Below are 22,930 nucleotides of genomic sequence, written 5' to 3'. Positions count from 1 at the left end.
TCTCAATTTTTTTGCAGTCTCAAATGTATGTATAAATGCCGATTTATATCAAAACTATATAAAATGATTTTTTTGTATACACATAACAAAATTTTATTTATAGAAATGGTTTTGTTAAAAAAGAAAACATAATACTGACATCACATTGCCATAAAAGTATATAAACAGTATATAGATCAAAATTAGTCTTAAAGTAAAAAATAACCTGTCAGTCAGCTGCTGAGATTAGAACCTTTCCCATCTCAGATGGTTGCACTACACCTAAACCATCTCTCCGTGCTTAATCGATGATAACAGCTATTGCCAAGTATTGATAACAGCTCTTGTCTAGTACTGGTAACCGCAATTTCCCAGCACGTAGCCAACATGACCGACATAGGTGGAAATGGAATCAGGTGTGCTGCTATAGGATTCTCCTCTTTTGGTGGTCGGTTGCAAAACTGGCCCTAGAATTTTGACTGCCAGCATCCCAACTGCATGTATAGTAACTGCATCCCTTTATCAAGTCTAGGAGGATTCCTTAATCTCTCAGGTGTCAGGGGGAACTGTACAAACTTTGTAAATCCTCCATACAATTATTATTAGAATTTTATTTATAGACGCCACAAATTTTTGCGCAGCACCATACAAAATAACAGTACAGGGAGACAAAACTTACCATTATAGTAAATAAATAACAAAAAATAGAGTGCAGGTAAAAAGAGTGCCACAATTCAATACACATTACAGCCGAAATGTAAGTAGTGAGGACTTGATCAGTGTACTACTAGAGCAGTGATTTTCAAACTTTTTACCTTGCGGCACACTAAATAACATTTTTAATTGCCAAGGCACACCATGAGATACCCACAGGGCAAAACACATTGGCCCCCACAGGAAAAAAACAAACCTATTGGCCCCCATATAAAAAACAATCACACTGGTCCACACAGGTAACAAAAATAAAATACATTACATGAAAAGAAGAGACCAGTAAGTAACAGTTGAACTGGTGGTGGCTGTAAACTGGTTTGGGCATCTCTGCCCATTCTCTGGGGGCACACTTGAGAACAGCTCAAGGCACATTAGTGTGCCACGGCAAAGTGGTTGAAAAACACTGTACTAGAGGCTGGTGACCAAAGATGGAGATGAGTATGTGGACGAAGATGGTTGCTAAGTGTTTTTGTATGGGAGAGCTGTGAGTGGAGAGAAGAGGGCATTGACAACAGGAGGGCCTTCAGGATGCATTTGGATTAATCTAATAAAGAGTAATAAAGTCAGAGGGCAGTATTCAATAAGAATATTCTCCGTGCATGGCGTTTTTTTTCTCTCGCCATGCACTCTCCGTGCTTTTGCGGAGGTTCTTCATGTTTGGAGATTCTCCGTCACGGGACTTTATCCAGTATTTAATGTGACTGAGACTCGCCGCCCCTCACAGCGAGTCTCAGCCAATCCAGCGTATGAGGTGACGCCGCAGGGAGCCTGAGGACGGCGGCAGGCAGGGAAATGGAAGTCTCCCTGCCTGACCCAGAACGTATGTGGGGGGAGGGGGGCTCCCCAGGAGCCAGGCAGCACAGGCTGCCCCCCCGAGAGCCAACAGGGGACCAGTTATTCACTGCACCCGATCGTGCATATGTAATGATCGGGAGCAGTGAATATATGAATATCTAATGAGCGGCTCTCGGCTCCCAGCCCCCTGCTGGCTGCTATGTGTAAAAAAAAATATATTTTTTAATTAAATATATATTCATGTGCTGTAAGCACATTAATAAAAATAGCATGTCCCTTCTCAGAATAAAATTCCTGATTTTTTTACACCAAATTTAAAAAAAACAACAACATTATTTTAAAAGTTCACATTCCACTTCACCATGAAAAGATGATGAGTGATACACGGAGAGGCACGGAGAAATTTACCTAGAAATATATTCTCCGTCTTCTCATTGAATACACTCATGGCGAGTGATGGCGAGAGTATCAGATGGAGAACCATCCATTATTCACTGTTCGCCGACGGCGAAAATATCACATTGAATAGGGTTGTTCGCTTTTTGAGACCAAAATTCTTCGTCCAACGCGAGAAAAGCACAAACTCGCCATAAAACACGGCAAATTTTTCTCATTGAATACTGCCCAGAGAAATAGATAGTGAATGATTATGGAAATGTCAGTAAGTGCATTCTTTCAAATATTGATGTTGCTGCTATGTAAACTAAGGGAAACATCATACGGTTTAGCTGTCAACCTATAGCAACCAAATATTTCCTATGAGTATCTGGAAACGAACTATTTATTTATTTATTTATTTATTAGCAGTTTCTTATATAGCGCACACAGATTCCGCAGCGCTTTACAGAGAATATTTGACCATTCACATCAGTCCCTGCCCCAGTGGAGCTTACAATCTATATTCCCTACCACATGTACACGCACACACAGACATTATAGGGTTAATTTTGTTGGGAGCCAAATTAGCCTAGCAGTATATTTTTGGATTGTGGGAGGAAACCGGAGTACCCGGAGGAAACCCACGCAAGTACGGGGAGAATATACAAACTCCGCACAGTTAGGGCCATGGTGGGTATTGAACCCATGACCTCAGTGCTGTGAGGCAGTAATGCTAACCATTACACCATCCGTACTGAACTAGAACTATGACCAATGCTGCCAACATGCTATGATTAACAGCATCTATGGTATACAGTAATAGAAAGTAAGCAGAAGAAAGTGACAGGCGGAAGAGAGACGACAGGAGAATATAAATGACCTGAAAGCAATACTGGAGTTGGAACATTTGAGCTCCTGTTAAAAACTGCTGATCTTGACTTTAACAGCTTCAATTAGAATTTATCTCCTTCATTGCCAGTGATGAGATGGATCTGATGGGCTAAATGAGAGTATGTTCTCACAGGTTCTCCATCTAGTAAAGGAGACTAAGAAAGTTCAAGGCAGTGGAACGTGCTGAGTGAACATGGGTTTAATAGGCAGTAATGTACTATGATACCACTCCATGTCCTTGCTTTGGATTTTATATGCTAAATAATACAGAACTGCTTTTCCAAATCATGTAGCAGTATCTTTCACATTCTGACCAGCACAGACTCCGAGATATTTCATTCAGCTGTTGTAAATATTCAAGATATTTCATAAATATGTTATAACAGGTATATGATTTTAACCTCAGTATTTACACAGTCTAAGGGTGGAATTGACTAAGATTCTATTTTACATGGGTTGTTGCTATGGGCAACCATTTAGAATCTACTTATTTATTTAGCACCTTCTAGAAGATCATAAATATTAACTTATTGGTTGCCCATTGCAGACTGGAATATTTTTGTTTTTCAAATACATTCATCTTCACAGAAGCCAATTCGCTAAAAATACAGAAACTGTAGTAAATTGTAAAATAAAACTAAGAAGCAGAATTTTATTTTTTAACAATAATCGATTTTCTTTATATAATACTTAGTTAAGCCACAACTATCTGTTTTTATATCACAACTATGGGTGTTATTCACACCTAATCGCACGACATGCAAATTTGCTGCATGAGCGATAATCGATAGACCGTGCATCGGTATAGATCACAGTGCGCATGTGCGAGGCCATCCGGTGATAAAATTGTGTCTCCAGGACTGGATTTGAGAAGCACTTTGTGCAGGCACCCCGCACTGCTCTTTCAGTATGCTAAGGACTGTTATACTAAAGACAAACAGCCTGCTGAAATAGAGGGGTGGCTACAAGGTTCCTGTTTATGGTTTGTTTGTACACCATTAATCTCACCATTAATTCTAACAAGTCTGCAAAGCTGCTGCTGAAAACCATCCTGAGAACACGATGTCAACCATCTCATTCATTACGGACGAAAAGGTCCATGTGCAATGTATGATTAGTGCCATTTATAACGCCTAACATTCAGGCCACACAATTCAGCAGTCTCATCGGAACCAAAAGAAAACTCTTGTAGGTATCTGCCATATCTTCCTGACATCTTTTTGCAGGCAATTACGCAGGCCATTTAGGCCTGGTTTCCTCTCTGTGACCCTTCTGTTAAGGACATTTTTCTGTAGCATTCTCAGTGTCATAGTTGGCATTGCAGCCATGTCTCTGATACATGCCTCCTTGTAATAGGGCAGCTGTACTGTAAAGGTACTTACCTGAGCTCAAACAGATGTTCAATGGCATCACAATGAGCCTGTTCCCTTTATCAGATGTCTTCACATGAAATGAACCATGTTCCTGACGTGTTTGGGATCCTCCTTTATAATGAATGTTCTTCAGTTTCTTACAAGCTTTAGAACCTCACATGTGTTGGATGTACTAAAGGTAAAACTGAATTGAACACTCAGAAAATAAATTTTTTGGAGTTTTTACTGCTTTCCCACATGAGCCAAGCTAGTTTGGACCTGATGTCATCTTTGGGTGGCTTTACCCAATAGAAGTTTATGGGATTTTCATTCCCATTTTCTTCTCTGAGCAGAGTTGGACTGGCCACAACTGTACAAGCAATGCCCACTGTTGACCCTATTGCTTGGGGGCCCACCTACTCTTCTAGTGATCAGGTTCCAGACTAAAATGATTCATTATACATATTTTACCTTAAACCACATATGGCTATGGTGTATTTTCTACATTGCATTGCTGTCATTAATCTATATATACAGAATTATATAGATAACACTATCCGCCATTGTACATGGACCAGAGCCCACAGTGAATTGGTGAGCATTCAGCTATGCTGTGTGACAATGGCCACTGGGTCAGGGTTAGACATACAAGAATCAGTTTTTAATGGAGGAGACCATCTCACAGTCACAGTGGGTGCACTGTTACTTTCTGCAACATAGACTGAGCAGTATCAGGTGGAGCCGCCCTGTCCCCGATTGCAGGCAGTGCAGATTTCCATTGGAAGAGCAGTGGTCACTCTGGGATCGTACTGCTTACCAAACCGGTGCGGCTGTACATGCAGATGGCCCATTAGGGTCTGGAACCTGGAGGCATCTCCATTGACTTGGGGAGTTCCTCCCCTGACTAGCAGCATATACTATATATGTTTATCAAGGCAGCCAGACAGTGTGCTTTTGTAATAATTAGAGAAGCCTCTGTGGCAGCTGACCAGACCCTTTCCAGAGATTGGCCATACCCCCTAAACCTGGGCCCTTAACCCTACATTCTCCCAGTGGGCCCTTCATGCACAAGTCTGACATTGCCAGAGAGAGATCTTTCCAGCACACCCTCAGCTGCTGCGTTCATCTGCACATATGCAGAAGTGCTCCTGGGTTCCAGTTTGATTTGTTTTAGTAGGCCATTGGTGCTCTTTTTGTTATAAAAAATGGTGGTAATATTAAAGGTCCTTTGGCCAATTTGTGTCTCTCTGACCTATTAAGTAGTGGGAAATGTACAGTAAATGTAGTAATCTTGTCATACTATTTCTAGAAAGGGGAGTTTTACGTATACACTGTACTAACAATGATGGGAGAAAAAGTTCCTGTCCCTGAACAGAAAAGCGGACCGTCATCAGTGCTCTTGCCCTTACCATCATATGAGCAACTGTACTATCGCACGTACGCATGTCAACCAAATGGTGTCTGGTTTCTGGTGTCCACATACTGCTTGTCAACAAGACTAGGCATAGTTTCTCCATCCAAGGCCCTGTGCCAAAAGTTTGACATTTTATTCATTGATGCTTCATTGATATGACTAAATTTCTCATTTAGTGTTAAGCGGTTCTAGCAAGGCCACATAATTCTTCCTGATTTACTTCTAAAGTGGCTCTTGTGAAGGCACAGCTTTCCTCCTGATTAAGTTCTAAAGCAGTTCTAGCAGGAGTGCGCCCTTCCTTCTTATTTATTTCTATAGCGTTTCTAGAAAAGTGCATGTTTCCTTCTTATTTAGTTCTAAAGCGGCTCTCACGAAGGCACAACTTTCAATCTGATTACGTTTTAAAGCAGTTCTAGCGGGCGCGCACCCTTCCTTTTTTAATTTCTAATAAGGTTCTAGAAAGATGCATCTTATTTAGTTCTATAGCGGTTCTAGGGAGGGTGCGCCCTTACTTCTTTTTTAGTCTGAAAGTGTTTTTCATGTTGGCTCATCGAATTAGTGTAATAAAAACTGTTTGATGATGTTACTACTAGCACATCATATAATAATGAGCACTCAAGTTAACAATACTAGTTCCTGAGTTACCATATTAAAATATATGTCAAAACACAGTTTAATTAATTGTTGCTTTGCCCTAATTACTTCTCTATACTTTATTTTAGTGGGCAAAAAGGGAGTAGGCCCAGCTAAGAAGCCGGCACCAAAAGCAGCTAAGGCGCCAGAGCCTGCTTCCAATGAGGCTGCAAAGCCACCTCCAGTTGAGGAGCCAGCACCAGCTCCTGTTGAAGAACCAACACCAGCTCCAGCAGAGGAATCAGCCCCAGACAAAGCTGAAACTCCTAAAGAGGAGCAGAAAGGTAAGGTTCTACATATAAAAAATGCACTTTTACATACAGTAGGTAGCGATTAGCAAATTGTCACATTTGGGGATTAACTGTATTTTGGCCATTTAAGCTATTATGCGTCACTATATGAACCCAAGTACATCTTGTGTATTGCCTTCAGATTACTATGATTTATTTGTATTGTATACACCCATCATTCACATCTTCTTCCTAGCTATGCATTTATGTTGCCAGGTGGGATTGCTTATTATAGTTGCACTGGGTTATGATACCTCTGTGTTCCATGGGGATACACATGGATGACCGATGGTGGAGATGCACATGTTCACAATACCGACACCAGCATGCCGATGGAGAGACTTTGGACAGGGGTCAAGTAAATATACTTACCTTACCTATTCACCCTCTAACCCTAACACCCCCTCACCATTTAGACCTAATTCCCCTGCAGCCTAACCATCCTAGCTAGTGCCCGGTCTCTTGGTGGTAGTCAGGATGCCGGCGTTGGTATTGTGACTGCTGGAATCCACTTGGATGCTGAACACATCCTGTGCCATGCATTTGATTCAATTGAGATACTGTAGGTCAGCTATAGTGATAATATAAATACAGACACTTGGGTGATATTTTTTTTGCTGAAATTGGACCTGTGATTCAACAAAATGACATGGGATTGGGGATAAGGCTCAGGCATGTGAAGCATAATACCCAATAAAAGCTGGTATCGAGGGATACCGGCTGCCCCATAATTGGTTTGAAGGCACAGAAGTAAGCCAAACAGATACATCCATTTTTGGATACATTGCAGGATGGTATATGCAGTGCAGATAATTTATTGTAATCTGAAAATGGAACACAACCTTAAAAATGTTCATAGAATAGCATTTTATAGCTTAGCCACTTAAGTGGTATGTTCGGAAATCTTCTGGGGCCAGCTGTGCTGCCAGCAGTGGCCACCCCAGAAGATTTCTGGACTAGGTCACTTCTAAATTCCCTGGAGATGGCCAGTGTTGATTACACAGAGCATGGAATCAGCATAAACCATCACAGTGAATTCCTATTGGCCAGGTGGTGGGCTTAACTGTGTAATTGATTTTGCTCATTCCAAGGCGCCACAAGGTGGCCAGGAATCAGCGCTGGTAATCCCCACTGGCGATGCCCCTCTGCACCATGCACAGTTTAAAACAAACCCTGAGAGATGTGATTAAAACACAACAACCTACCGTTAAAGTAGCTAAAGTTGCTGATTTAAAAAAAAAAACTTAACAGGGTTATTTTACTAATAATTTTTTATACCCTTAAGATGTTTTTTAAATCAATATTCATTATTAATACATTTTATGTAAATAGATTGAACAAAAATATATAATGATAAAATGTCAGTGGACGCTAATTTCTAGATATTAGTTATATTTATTTAAAATTAAATTGAAATATGTGCCCTTTCTAAACTACATAATAAACAACGCATAGATAAAAAGTTAAGTGTAAAGTGTTCAAGAAAGAGTATAACAATTTATTGTAAACTTAAAATAAAGTAACTAAATGTTTATTGTGTTGTCATTATTATATTGTGTATGTTTAATAAACTTTTTCCTTTATCTCAATGTATTGGTGTTAATTGTGCTGATGTTTTACGTGCTTTGTTTTATTTGTGGTTTGTCTCCTTGTATGAATTGTTAAATGTTCTTTGTGGTTAGTATATGTATGTAGCTATGTTTAGTAAGCAGTTTTTCAGTTATATGTTGTCTGTTGATGCACTTTGATGTGAATGTCTTGTTTTGAGCTAAAATATATATATATATATATATATATATATATATATGAAGGAGATAAAAACATAATGATCTATCAAGTCCCATGATGTTTGCTTTTATCGTCTGCAATTTGCACAATGTGGCAAAAAGCCAAATAAAGATTTGTTAGGTCTCCCAGTAAAACAGAAGCAGACAATAACAGGATCCATATCTGCAAAATAAAACAGGAGGTGCAGGGGCAATTAATATATAATTTATTGTAATATGATCTGCAATATGCTTAATAAACAACCAGGATTTCATATAGGCCTATTACCTAGCCCAAATTGGACCCTGGATCATTAGGTGTTTAAATAACTGCAGTTGGCTGGGTATTTAATTACTGAAGCAATTCACTATCACTGGTTGCAGGACAGCTGTATTGATAAGAAGCTGTCCTATGAGCCCTAACATCACATTTTTGCTACAAGTATGTACCAGTGAAAGTTAATATAGAGGGATCCCTCTTCGCAACTGGGACCTTCATCCAATAGGAAGGATTGGGTACAACTGTCAGCAGAGGCAAATACCATCTCAGCTCCTGCCACTTACTGCACACGCTTTCATTAACTATGCACAGAGTGATATACTTGCATTGTATTACACATGAGCTTTTCTGCCATACAGTATATCATGACAACAGGTATAGAAAGATAGATACACTAGGAAAATAGTGTGCTCACTGCCATGTTGCAGATATAGCATGGTCAGCTCAATGTAGGGGTATGGTCATTCTTGCCTCCACCCAGCCTTTGTTTTCCTCTGTATTGCTATGTGCTCTACTGTATGTTCAGCGTGCCTATTATGCTTTCCTATTGTGCAGTACTGACTGTGGCATGAGTGAGATATAACATTATCACCTGTATGTAACTCAAGGGCAACACTTCCCACACCAGTGGCTCCCCATAGTGAATATGCTCTAATGTGAATAGGGGCCGGGAGAGCACAGAGCAGGGGTGGGACAGAACCTGAGGCAGACTGAGGTGACCACATTCCAGGTGTTTTCACATGAGTGACCTTAATTGCAAACCAGATAATTCTATTAAGATATTGGAAATTTGCTACTAATTGTGAAAACAATTAAATAATCTCAATTATTGGCAAATGAGGTACAGTAGAAAGTCTTTGTCTTTTCTGTTTCATGTTTTGTTTATTTTTTTTATTTTTTTTTATAGTAGATATCTACAACTGTATATATTTACCAGTTGAGCCAGGACAATTTTATCCCTAAAATGGCAAAGTAAAAATAATAGCTAAAAGTAAAATAGCTAAAACACGTAATACCTAATCATAATAATCTAGAATTTTAAATATTAAATATCAATCATATCACGTGGAATGTAAAATTGTAATCACAGAAATAACAGAATTTATGTCAGTGTCAGTGAACAATTGATACTGATAATTTTATTAGTGTTTTTACTTAATAACAGAACACAGATATTGTTAGAATTGATTAGGTTTATTTGTGGTTTGTGTTTGCTTTGTAGCATTGGATGACTCGTCACTTGCAAAGCATGCTTTTTGTATGCATTATCCTTGTTTATCTGTTTATGTCTGTCAATTCAGTATATTGGTGTTACTTTGTTATATGTCACATGTGCGGAGATACAAGAATGCTATATATGTGATGCGTTTCATTTTACAGCATGAAAGCCTTGATTGTTTCTCGTCTGCCTTTGCATTTGTCTGTTGTCAATGTATCGTCAGGTCTGGCGCAAGCCCTCGGAGGTCTCCCCTTGGGTACTGCGCACCCAGCATTATACTGACATGGAACAGCAGCAGCCAGAAGGTCCACATGAAATAATCTACTAGCTGCTTCTCCCTTATGTCAGAGGCTGGCGCTATGTGTGGAGGTGCCACGGGGGAGTTAAAAACCATGGATGAGTGATATTATGTCACTCATTCAGAGTTTTAGGTGCCCCATAACCATTAGCGCCTTAGGTAACCACCTAGGTTTGCGTAATGGTAGTGCTGGCCCTGTGTTTTATATTTTTTGCATTTTCGCATGCCCAATTTTTTTCAATCGCTCATCATCTGTTATCGAAGGACCAAGCTCTTGTCGGTTTCGGTGGAGCAGCTGGAGAGTCTTTTTGCATGGGGCATGAAAGGTCGTTGGAAGACCCGGATTGGAGAGTCATCCTGCCAGAAAACTGCCTTGCCATTGTGATGAAGCCATGTTATTTGCAGATGCTCATTATTGGTGTAGTGCACGGTACACAACTGGGTGAATGTTGTCAATGCCAATCTCTCCTCGGTACCTTTTTCTGAGTGTCAATTTTAATGTTTTGACTTACAGAAAGTTATGATGAAGAGATAGCAGAGGAAGGTAAGTCTTCAACATTTAGAGACATACCCAGTCATCAGACTTGATGCATCATCATTATAGGATGAAGAGTACTCGGACAGTTCTAAACAGCTACAGAAGATTGGAGTAGTGACACCTAGAGCTTTTTTCTGGTATTGTATTCACTACAACAAGTGGCAAACAAAATAGTATATCCCAGCACATCATTTGGTGGGTTATAACGGAGATATGGTTGAACAGTCATTTTGTTGTGCTTAGAAATGACAACACGGCAACAAATACAAAGAAAATGTCAGTAAATGAGAAAGTCGATTCCTTATCATCTTCCTGGGGTCATGTTTTCTTCATGACACTGCGTAGTTACATATATGATCAGCCGGTACACCCCCTGGTATATATTATAGCAAATAACAGCATCTCTTTTCTGTACTTATTTACAAGTGTCCATTTTCATTCTTTGATTTACAGAAGACACCTTTGAAGAATTTTCAACCTACGGTAAGTTCTACAGAGATAACAGAATATAGATAATCAACCATTCAATTCCAATTTTTCAATAACCCAAATGATAAGTCATAAAGGTATATTTTATTTCATGGGTTGACATGAGCAGGCATCTCAGGACAATGTATTATGTACAACTGCATACACAAAAAAAGCACTAAAGCAGTAATAAGTTATAATACACACACTGTGGATTTTATATAACTAGGAGTCAGCTTCGACAACCACAGGTGGAACATTTGCTGTAGTCTGTCTCATAAAAAGTAATAAGGACCCAACAACGAATGAGAAGAATGAAGAGGAAACTCCTGTTACAGTATATTTATCTCATAACATTGTGGAGATACAACATGAAACATACTTACAATATACGCATTTGAAAGAAGAATATTCCCCGATAAGCTATTTGGTCACTGTATAGTGGTGCAAGACTAACGCAAAATGTGACAAAGACAAGATCTATTGCAAAGCTAAAGATTTTCCATATCAGAAGAATTTGGATAGTGGACTATGTTTTATATGAAGTTTATGCTATTGGCCAACGCCATACAAGATTTCTTGGAACGGTGAATGTAAAATACAATGTGCTGCATCTGAGGCTACGCTGATGTTGAATGAAGAAATAACAAGCCTTTTGAAATCCAGAATTTTTTTTTATGTGCAAAATGACTTATTTGATTTTCATTTATTTTTGCATACACAGTTTTATACTTACCTGGATGGTCTATCCAGCCATACTCAAGAAACAAGCCGCACAACAACTTCCCTCATTTTTTAGTTCTGTATACCGGAGCACTGAGGCAATAATTATTATTTTTTCTTTTATCCAACACATATTGTACATTTCAGATCTCACAGATGAACCCTTAGGAGTTTGAATGGTAGGAAAACAGAAAGATACAGTACAGTAAATAAACCAATTCTATAGACTTATTTTTGTATTTGGCACAAATGTTCCTGATGAGCCTACTGTACATAATCAGTTTATGTCTAGAACTTATAACAAGTCATGGCAAATGCACATTAGAGATACAGTGTAAGTGTTATTATAATAAAACACACTTGAAAGATTAAAGATAAGCTAAATGCTATAACACGAAATAGAAAAATACTGATAGTTACAGCAATGATTTAATATTAAGTAAAATTAACTAGTTCTGTTTCTTTATGATTAAAGATACTTCTGATTCTGGCGAATATGACATGTCGGCCTTACTCGTGAGGAAACCACAAGATCTAACAGTGGAGACAGGTACAATATGTGCAAAAAGTCATTTTAGAAAACTGTATTATGAAAGTGTTTGTGTGACTTTAAAACTGGCAGCAGCACTTTCTGGGTCCGGCCTAGTTTGCTAGCTACGTTATTCTGATTGGTTGCTATGTGGAACATCCCATCTTCAATAGAGCTCCCATCTTATTAAATTTACCCTAAGAGTTGAACTCGGTAGCACCAGGGCTGTTGTAAGGTTTCTCGGTACCCTAGGCAAAACAACCTACTACCGCCCCAGGGACATAACTCCCAGAGGATATGGAGTCACCAGCCTCCGGACGAACAGCACTGAAGGGGCACCTGCATGTACAGCAGCATCTGTGCAGTTCACAGTGGGATCCAAGTGTGGCTGTTGCTCGGCATTGCACCTGCATTGTTAAGAGACTCTGGGCCAGATTCTCTAAGCTTCAAAAGTGATCAAATGGAGAGTGATAACCAGCCAGCCAATCAGCTCCTACCTGTCATGTCACAGACTGTGTTAGAAAAATGTCAGGCAGGAGCTGATTGGCTGGCTGTTTATCACTCTCTATTTTATCACTTTTGAAGCTTGGAGAATCTGGCCCTCAATCCCACAATTCAGACTCGGTGGCGACCCCCAGATCCTGGCACCCTAGGCAGCTGCCTGAAGCTGCCTAGTGGTAGAGCCGGCCCTGGGTACCACCTGGTAGTCTTGCACCATGAGAACAAGCATAAAAATGCCCATATATATTACTTACACTTGCAGCACTACAGGTGCCAGCATACACTGGAAGGTTGATGTTCGACTGATGAAAGGCTGATTGTTGCACCTTTGTCACAATCCTTGGTCCATAGATGATGTCACATCTCTGTCTTGGTCATATTTACGTAAAACAACTGAAAACTAATTTAATGCTGCAATGGCATTTGCATAGATCTCTAAATGATGTCCTATATACTTTCTGTATATGGTGTCCTCTTCTTTACTTGGTGCAATGTAATCCATATTAAAACATAAAACCCCTCCTTTACAAAGCAGACTGCTCATAGTCGATATGGAGAATACCCGTATCCAGCAGTTCCCTTCATTTAAAAAATATACTAGACAGGAGCAGGCATCTGTATATACTATTCATGCTAGAATGCCAATGGCGTAAATCTCGTAGTATGACTGAATTCCTGACATATAAGACTAGCTACCACTCCTACATCCATGCTTTGGACACTTCCAAACAAACATACTACCAATCTCTCATTTCTTCTCATGCCACCAACCCTAAGTGACCTTTTAACACATCTAAGTCTCTTCTGTACCCTCCCCCTCCACCCCCACCAGCTACCATCTTTAAGGACAAGATTGATAACAACCGAGATGAAATGGTATGGTCTTCCTCAACCTCTAACCCATTTTTTTTCCCCTGCTGAACCCTCTGGCACTTTCTCTTCATTTGAGCCCACAAATGAAAAGGAAGTATCCACACTCTTCCTATCATCCTACTCTACTACCTCTCCTCTTGATCCTATACCTGCACAAGTCATTTAAACTCTATCTCCTGTGCTTATTACAATCTTAAAATCTGCAATCTCTCTCTTGCTACTGTTACTTTTCCTTCTCTGTTCAAACATGCAGTGATTACTCCCATTCTGAAAAAACACAATTCTGACTCTAACGCTCTCTAACTACTGTCCTATCTCTCAGCTCCCATGCTACTCGAGAGATTTGTCTACTCTCGCCTCACGCACTTTCTTAACTCTCACGCCCTTTTAGACCCACTTCAGTCATGGCTTTTGTTCCCAACACTCCACTAAAACAGCACTGACTAAAGTGGTAAATGATCTGGTAACTGCTAAGTCTAAAGGCCATTACTCACTACTTATTCTTCTAGATCTTTCTGATGCATTTGACACTGTGAATCCCACTCTTCTCTGACAAACACTACACTCCCTAGGTCTTAATGATACAGCCCTTTCCTGGTTCTCATCTTACCTATCTGATCGCTCTTTCAGTGTTCGCTTCTCTGACTCTCCTTCCTCTTCACTACCTTTGTCAGTTGGAGTTCCGCAAGGCTCGGTCTTAGGTCCTCTGCTTTTCTCAATCTATACTTTCTTTCTTGGCAAACTAATTAGCTCTTTTGAATTTCAGTATCACTTACAGTATATGCAGATGATACTCAAAACTATCTATCAACCTCAGAGTTTTCACCAGTGGTTTTGGGCAAAGTCTCTGAATGTCTCTCTACCATCTTATCTTGGATGTCTTCTCGCCAACTCAAACTCAATATTTCCAAAACGGAATTACTTATATTCCCACCAACAAAGAACAGTTACCATCCTGATATCTCCATAACTGTTGACAACTCAACAATCTACCCTACCCCACAAGCTCGTGGCATAGGGGTCATCCTTGACTCTGAACTGTCTTTTCTTCCCACATTCAATCTGTCTCCAAATCATGTTACATGCATCTAAAAAACATATCCAAAATACGAACGTATCTCACACAAGACACTACTAAATCTCTTATCCATGCACTCATTATATCCCGCATTGATTACTGCAATAGTCTCCTAACTGGTCTTCCCAAGAACAGACTCTCGCCACTGCAATCCATTTTAAATGCTTCTTCTAGGCTGATCTTCCTTGTAAGACGCTCATCGTCTGCTGATCTGCTCTGCCAGTCCCTCCATTGATTGCCTGTATCTTGCCATATTCAATATAAAACACTTCTACTTGCATATAAAGCTATTACCCATACTGCACCAGCATATATCTATTTACTTATCACAAGATCTGCGCCTCTCTTCTGCACTGATCACTAGCTCCCATTCACTATTACAGGACTTTCATCGGGCTGCTCCCATCCTATGGAATGCCCTTCCACGCACAATAAGACTCTCTACTAGCCTCCAAACTTTCAAGCGTTCCCTGAAAACGCACCTCTTCTGGCAAGCCTATCATATTTACGTACCACACGCATAACCCTCGGAGGCACTTATGTATTATAAAGCTTCCCTTCTGGACCTGTAACTTGGTGGGACTGCTATGCTATTACTGGTGCCTGCCTTGTGTTTCCCTCCTATGTCCTTATATATTGTAAGCTTGCAGCAGGGCCCTCCTACCTTCAAGTCTGTATGTTGTTACCCAGTTTTTTTTATCACTGTCTACTATTGTAAAGCGCAACGGAATCTGCTGCGCTATATAAGAAACTGTAAATAAATAAATAATAAATAAATAAATGCTTAAAGAGTACTTTGGTAATATACTGTTTTCTTTTTATGATTTTTTTTTTTTTTTTGCAGGGAGAGATTTTTCCGTACAAATAACAGTAAATGGCACTCAGCTTACTGCAAAGCCTGGAGTGAAATGGTTTAAAGGAAAATGGCTGGAGCTGGGAAGTAAGAGCGGGACTCGTTACAAGTTTGATGAAAATTTTGACAAGGAAAATAAGGTCAGATAATTACAATGTAGACAGATATTTGACAATTGTCAACGTGTTTTTGTGGGCCAAAAATATAATCAGTCATTTTAAATTGGCAGATTTTAATGTGATAAGTGCCCATGTTTTCAATATACAGATCATAGGGACTTATCAGATCAGATACTCATAAGCATATTTAAAATTCGCCCTTACCTTACACAAGACACTGCAAAAACTCGAATCCATGCTCTCATCATCTCACGCATTGATTATTGCAATAGTCTCCTTATTGGCCTTCCCCAATACAGACTCTCACCACTACAGTCCATTATGAATGCAGCTGCAGGGCTAATCTTCCTAGCCAGACGTTCATCGTCAGCAAAGCTACTCTGTCAGTCACTTCACTGGTTACCTGTATTCTACCGTATTCAATGCAAAATTATTTTACTTACACACAAAGCCATAAACCAAACTACACCAACATACATATCTTCTCTTATCTCAAAATATCATCCAACACGACCTCTACGCTCCTCCCAAGATCTGCGTCTCTCATCCACACTCATTACTCGCTCCCATTCCCGACTGCAGGACTTTCTTCGGGCTGCACCCACTCTGTGGAATGCCCTCCCAAGCCCAATAAGACTCTCCTCCAGTCTCCAAACCTATAAGCGTTCCCTAAAAACTCATCTCTTCAGGTAAGCTTATCAAATTCCAGAACCAGTCATAGAACCTTGCGTTCTGGTGGAATCGATGCAATAAAGAATACAGTATCTATCCTTATGTATCAATGCCTATTTCCCTATAGATTGTAAGCTTGCGAGCAGGGTCCTCCTACATTTTGACTGTCTGTAAATACCCTGTTTTGTTGTATCACTGTCCCCTATGTAAAGCGCAACGGAATATGCTGCGCTATATAAGAAACTGTTAATAAATAAATAAATATTAATACGTTGAAACCCTAAAGCAGGCATGTCCAACGTTGGCCCTCCAGATGTTTTGAAACTACACATCCCAGCATGCTTTGCAATAGTTTTAGCATTCTCTAATAGCAAAACTGTGGCAAAGCATGCTGGGATGTGTAGTTTAAAAACATCTGGAGGGCCAACGTTGGACATGCCTGCCCTAAAGGATGTCCAGGAGCGGATTGGGAATTAAATGTGACCCTCAAAAAATGTATAGAAGTGGCCTCACTTTGGCGGCACAAAATCAAATAGGCAGTACCAACACCAAAGCAGGTGGGAATAATTCATCACTACACCTGTGTGGAAGCCGTTTTTTTCCAATATGCTTGGCAGTCTAGTGACCCCAAGACCTTTAAGCTACTGGGACAAACCACAAACCTCAACATTTCAAATAATACCCCAACTAGACTGAACACAGACCAAAAACATCCATCAAGCAGACAAAGTCATTACAATAATTCCCTGAATTTCACAAATATCCCCACCCCTACCCAGTGGAGCTCAGAAACGCCACACAAATTATTACACCCACTCCTGTCTCTTTAACAGAAGTCATAATGGTTATAGATGGGTGCTCGCCTTAGATGAGTATTTTCAGTGTTGTGTACTCTGCTCTGTGAACCGGCAAAGGCTGTTTGTGTGGAAGAAAGGAAAGGGACAGGGCCACTACTCTGGGCAGGGCCACATCTAAAGAAAAAAAAGTTGCTGGCTGACATTTGTGTTTGCCTTTGGGGAATCTTTGCTGTAGGGTCTATGGCCAATTAGCCCCTGAGGATGTCCACTTATTAAAAGAGTGGACTGAGAAAAGAAGATGAAATTGGTCCAGTGGTAAGGCCACAGGGAGAAGGCGTGGTATCATGGTCCAACCCCAGTTTTTGTCACTCCTGGGATCTTAGAAATGTGGGCTGCCCCTGGTGACAGTGCGGGATGCATTATCATCTCCTACACTGTGACAGTCTTGGATAGATAGCGGCAATCCCTCGGACTCCACACAAATAAAGGGCCTTACTCTAGTTCACTCTTTCTGACAAAATCCTTCTTAGATGGACAAAACCATGTGCACTGCAGGGGGGGGCAGATGTTACTTGTGCAGAGAGAATTACATTTGGGTGGGGTTTTACTTCAAAGTGAGATCTATATTGCAGTGTAAAAATAAAGCAGTCAGCATTTTCCCTGCACAGAAAAAAATAACTCACCCAAATCTAATTCCTTCTGCACATTTTACATCTGCCCAACTGCAGTGAACATGGTTTTGTCCATCCAAGAAGGATTTTTTCAATAAGAGTGAACTAGAATAAGGTCCAAACTGCCAACACAGTAGCTTGATGTGCAAACGTTTTGGGATTTTACTCCCTTTATCAAAGCAGAAATGCACATTTAGGGAGTGCTGCTATCTATCCGAGACACTCTCTCTCTCTCTCTCTCTCTCTCTCTCTCTCTCTCTCTCTCTCTCTCTCTCTCTCTCTCTCTCTCTCTCTCTCTCTCTCTCTCTCTCTCTCTCTCTCTCTCACCCTTTGCTGCTAAAACATACATTACACATTACATATGTCATTTTAGCGAGACCGGGCAAACACACATTCACATTAAACTTTCCTTCACAATCCAGCTGTAGGTGCATTATTTTTATCTCTTTTGCACCCCCTAGTGGTGACCACACGAATGAACAGCAGGTGAAAAAGAAAAACCTAATTTCATATCAAGAGAAATCATCCCCGTGAATTGCATAGTTTCATTATATTTCTGTATTCAGATATTCCTTTGTGCAAGTTGGTGCTGATCTCTACTTGCAGACCATACATTCTGTGAAATGACAAGTACCGTGCCTAACTACATGACTGAATCACCCTAAAGCTGATATAGCTAACCTTGGTCATCAGCTGGGATGTCTGATCTTTTGTATTTGTCTGAATTGGTTAGAAAAGAATCAACGATTGACAGTAGCCAAGAAAGCGCAACTACATAATGGGCCTGATTCAGACCTGATTGCAGGGCTGCTAATTTGCAGTGGCTAGCAATTAGGTAGACGCCGCCTAGCTAGAGTGAAATCCCACCTTGCAATTTAGGGGGTGATTCAACAGTGATCAAAAGGGACCGCATTCCTCCCTGGTTCGATGGTTGGGGGTCTGTGCATGTGCGCATAGGTGCCGATTCTGTGGGTGCTTGAGGGCCCGAGCACCCATGGAAATTGAAGAGCACCTACCCGCTCAGCAGCGGCCCACTCGCCCGTGTCCCACTGCACTCTCCCTTCCTCGTCGCTGGCACAGGTACTGTGTGGGCATTTATGTACCTGCACTGTGGGGGCATTTATGTATTTGGCACTGTTGCCATAATTTGAATATTGGAGACAACTGTGCTGCGTAATATAAATCAGTATTATTTTGTGACCACGCCCCTTTCCCATAAAGCCACTCCCCTATATTTTTGGCTTGAGCACCCATCAGCAAAAACATAAATCGGCACCTATGCATGTGCAAACCCCCTGTGCGAATGCCTTTGGTGAGTATCCCACTCGCTGAGGCATTCACAGGAGTAGAGGGGGGGGGGGGGGTCGACACCTGTCCGGAGCAGGGCAATGCCCTGCGTTTTATGGGCATCCCCATGAATAAAAACCCCTGTGAGAATGCCTTCGGCGAGTATGCCACTCGCTGATGCAATCACAGGGGTATTATAAATGGCTATTTTTTGTTTAAATGTATACTACTAGTTAAATTTAGGGTGCATAAAAAATGCAAACTGTTGATTTGTGGTGGTTTTAAGCTACTTTTTATCCCAATAATGACATGTAATTTACCTAATTTAGAGATGGGGTATCCATGAGGTTCCGACCCCAGTTAATTTTTACCTTAAAATATGGATTTTTTCCAGCTTTAGTTGGGAAAAAAGTGCTGGGATCATTAGGTCAACAGTCAACAGTCACTAGGTAGATCCCATATGACATACACATAGTCGAGAAGGTTATCTGGCCAAAATCTAAAAGGTAGACACCTGATAAAGTCGAAATGGTTGACAAAGTGAAATGGTCGACCCAGTTTATAAAAAAAAATTGGGTGCAATTATGTATCTTGAAATTAAATAGCTACCGAGCCCGCTCGCCATGCTTCGGGCTCGATGGCTCTCTGCGCTCGCCACACTTTATAAAGTCAACTCCGCGCCGATGTGGATAGTGGGGGTATGAACAGGTCGGGAGGTGTTATAAGGAGTTTTTAATAGTGATTATTTGGTTGAGTGGTTTACTGCAAAATGAAGACATCCAAGATTCTGCACTTAGAGCAGGGGTTCCCAAAATTTGTAAAATCACGGCACCCCAGAGTATCAGAAAGTTTTTCATGGCACCCGTACACCAAAAGTTACTCACGTTTAACAAAAGTCAGAAAAAAAATATTGTTAATAAAATTGAGCTTATAGCTCATCCTTAGGGGGTATTTTTTTCATATAAATTCTTTATTTGGGTTTTAAGTGCAAAAGAAACATTACAGTCAGTTGTGAATACGGTACATTAGACTGGTTGATTTTAACAATAATTATAATAAAGTAAAATATGAACCGTTACAAGTCAATAAATCTTGAAGATGTCTAATTAGCATGGAAAGAAAAACCAGAGACTAAAATAAACTTTCTATCATTGCTATTCGGTCTAGTTTGTTAATTTTCTCTGCTATCTTAATCAACTATAAAATGTGTCGGGGGGGGGGGGGGGGGGGGGGGCAATACAAGGGGATGTAGAAGGGAGGGAGGGGAAGGGGAGGAGATGTGTTCAGAAGCAATCTGGTCAGGTTGAGCGATATTATTGGTTTTATTGAATCTAATGGTCCTGATCCCTCAATCAATGTATGTGTAAAAGAAATAGTGAAAAGTGGTGTAGGATTTGTTGTATAGCCGGTATTGAGACGTGTGGGTTGGAGATAAATAATACGATATCATCCGCAAATAGGCTCAACTTTACCTCAGCTGACTGGATTTTTATGCCTGTAAAGATTGTGAGGATCGGAGAGCTATAGCTAGGGGTTCAACTGCTAATGCAAATAATAATGGTGAAAGGGGGCAGCCCTGTCTCGTTCCCCTAAAGATAGGAATTTGTGCGGAGCAATAGTTATTTGTCAGGATTTGGGCGAAGGAATCAGAATATAATAATTGGATTGTGCGACTGAAGTCTGGTGTGAGGCCAAACCGCTCAATTGTATCAAACAAATGATCCCATGTAATGAGATCAAATGCCTTTTCGGCGTCAAGGGATAGCAGAGAATATGGTTCAGGACTCCCAGTCGACTCCAGCCATTGCATTACCATAAGAATCTTACGCACATTGAGTACAGAGTGACGTCCACAAATAAAACTTAAACTTCTATACGCCAGTATTTACGTAAATATTTTGTAATCAGAATTTAATAGGAAAATTGGTCTATAGGAGCTAGATAATAAAGGGTCTCTACCAGGTTTGTGAAGAATCTTAAAGAGTTGAAATAAAGCGAGGGAGGGGGGTGCCTTTCAGGATCATGTTGTAAATAGAGCAGAGGGGTTTAGTTAGCTTTGGGGCTAGCATTTTATAAAATTCCTTCAACAAGCCATCAGACCTGGAAGATTTGCCCAACTGAAGAAGCTTAATAGTGGCCAGGGCCTCTTCCTCAGTTATTGGGGACAGAATCATGTTGGAAGAGTCAGGATCTAAAGAGGGGAGGGAGAGACTCCCAAAAGGAGAGCCTCTGGGTGTTATCAACAGGGGGTGGAGAGTACAGTGACCTGTAAAATGACAGCAGTGTCTCAAAAATCTGACTGCCAGAATGGACCACCTCTGCAGAGCCGATATGTTGGAAGGGGGATGTTGGACTTGCAACAAGTTTGATAGTAATCTGCTAGACCTGTTGCCATATTTGTGAAATCAAGCCTGGGATAAAAGTGATATCTTGGACTCCAATTGGGATACCAAAAAGGTTTTCTTGTTCAAGGTAATGAGTTTTGTTAGATAAAGTAGGGGATTTCTGAAACTTCTGGTAGGTGGCAGTTAATTTTGATTGGAGTCTAGGTATAATTTTTGGGATTCTTTTTTATGCTTAGACGTGAAAGAGATGATAGATCCCTTAATTACAGGTTTAGAAGCCTGCCAGAATAGGAGCGGTGTATCCTCCTCAGCTGACAGGTTTTTATGTTTGAAATCCCTCCTTGTAGCTTCTAACACAGTGGTTCCCTAACTTTTTTGCATCACGGCACCTTAGATTATCAGAATATTTGTCACGGCACCCCTAGGTGCAAAGTTTGCTACTGAGAATTTCAGAAAACAATATTAAATTAAATATGTTGTGCTTATATGTCATCCTTAGGTCCAGTTATGTAGATTCACTTCTGTTTATCCATATATTTTAAAACTAGACGCTACAAGCACTGATTTTGTCTATTACATTGTCTATAAATAATTTAAATCGGTTCTGGACCACCAAACCGAGGCACCCCTTCAAGTGCTCCGAGGCACCCCAGGGGGCGTAGGCGCAGTTTGGGAACCCCTGTTCTAACATATTTCTGAAATTTTTAGAGTCTGTCAGCTGGCATGGGAAATGCCACTGTGTAACCGAGCCTTTATCTACGTATGTGGTCAGAGACACCCAACTGACAGCATGATTTGACAGGGAGATAGGTTCTAAGGCAGAGTCTAAAACACATAGAAACAGTGTTGAGGACATGAGGATGTAATGAGTTGCAGACAAACAGGAATATTCCTGGTCTACTGGGTGACAGACCTTCCAAACATTAAGTAAATGTAACTGAGTCAGCAGGTAATGGATGCCATATTTAGGTTTAGAACACTCAGTGGGAGCTGTGGAGTTTCTATCTAGGGCAGCAGTTCTCAAACTGTGGGTCCTGACCCCCAAGTGGGTCCCGACCTTCTCAGTATGGGGTCGCAACTATTCAAAAATCTGTTGAATTGTTTATTTTAGACTCCTCCCATCATGTTATGCCTCCACAATGCTGCCATGCAGGTGCTCTCTGATGACTACACATGTTATGTGATCTTCTGCAGTAACTTTCTGGGGTCCTGTAATTATTTTTATTGTCAGATGGGGTCCCAGAGCAAAATAGTTTGAGGACCCCTGATCTAGGGTATTATATTTTGGTGAGCATAGGGAGTAATTTAGTGAAAATTGTTAGAAAAAAATGGCTATGGTTAGTGTTAGGGGCGTATATGGTGAGAATATATATATATAGACCCATGTATAGTAACATCTGCTATAGAATATTGACCAGCTAGGTCAACCTGAAGTGAGTTGTAGTCAGTATAGATTTTCTAACTAGA

The 22,930-nt window shown here is 40.5% G+C and overlaps 1 protein-coding gene across 1 annotated transcript in view; it reads left to right on the top strand.

Moving 5' to 3' along the window:
- Window positions 1-22,930, top strand: part of LOC146041552 (myosin-binding protein C, fast-type-like) — an 87,572-nt gene that overhangs the window by 1,182 nt on the left and 63,460 nt on the right. Inside the window, exons 2-5 of the mRNA XM_083161508.1 lie at window positions 6,246-6,440; window positions 11,001-11,030; window positions 12,214-12,288; window positions 15,564-15,712. Of these exons, the coding sequence (XP_083017634.1) occupies window positions 6,246-6,440; window positions 11,001-11,030; window positions 12,214-12,288; window positions 15,564-15,712 (449 nt within the window). The remainder of the gene's footprint in view (window positions 1-6,245; window positions 6,441-11,000; window positions 11,031-12,213; window positions 12,289-15,563; window positions 15,713-22,930) is intronic.

The sequence above is a fragment of the Crinia signifera genome, chromosome 19, assembly GCF_055691185.1.
Source record: "Crinia signifera chromosome 19, ASM5569118v1, whole genome shotgun sequence".
Lineage (NCBI taxonomy): Eukaryota > Metazoa > Chordata > Amphibia > Anura > Myobatrachidae > Crinia > Crinia signifera.
Note: the sequence above shows the minus strand (reverse complement) of the source record. Positions and strands in the feature narration are given on the sequence as shown.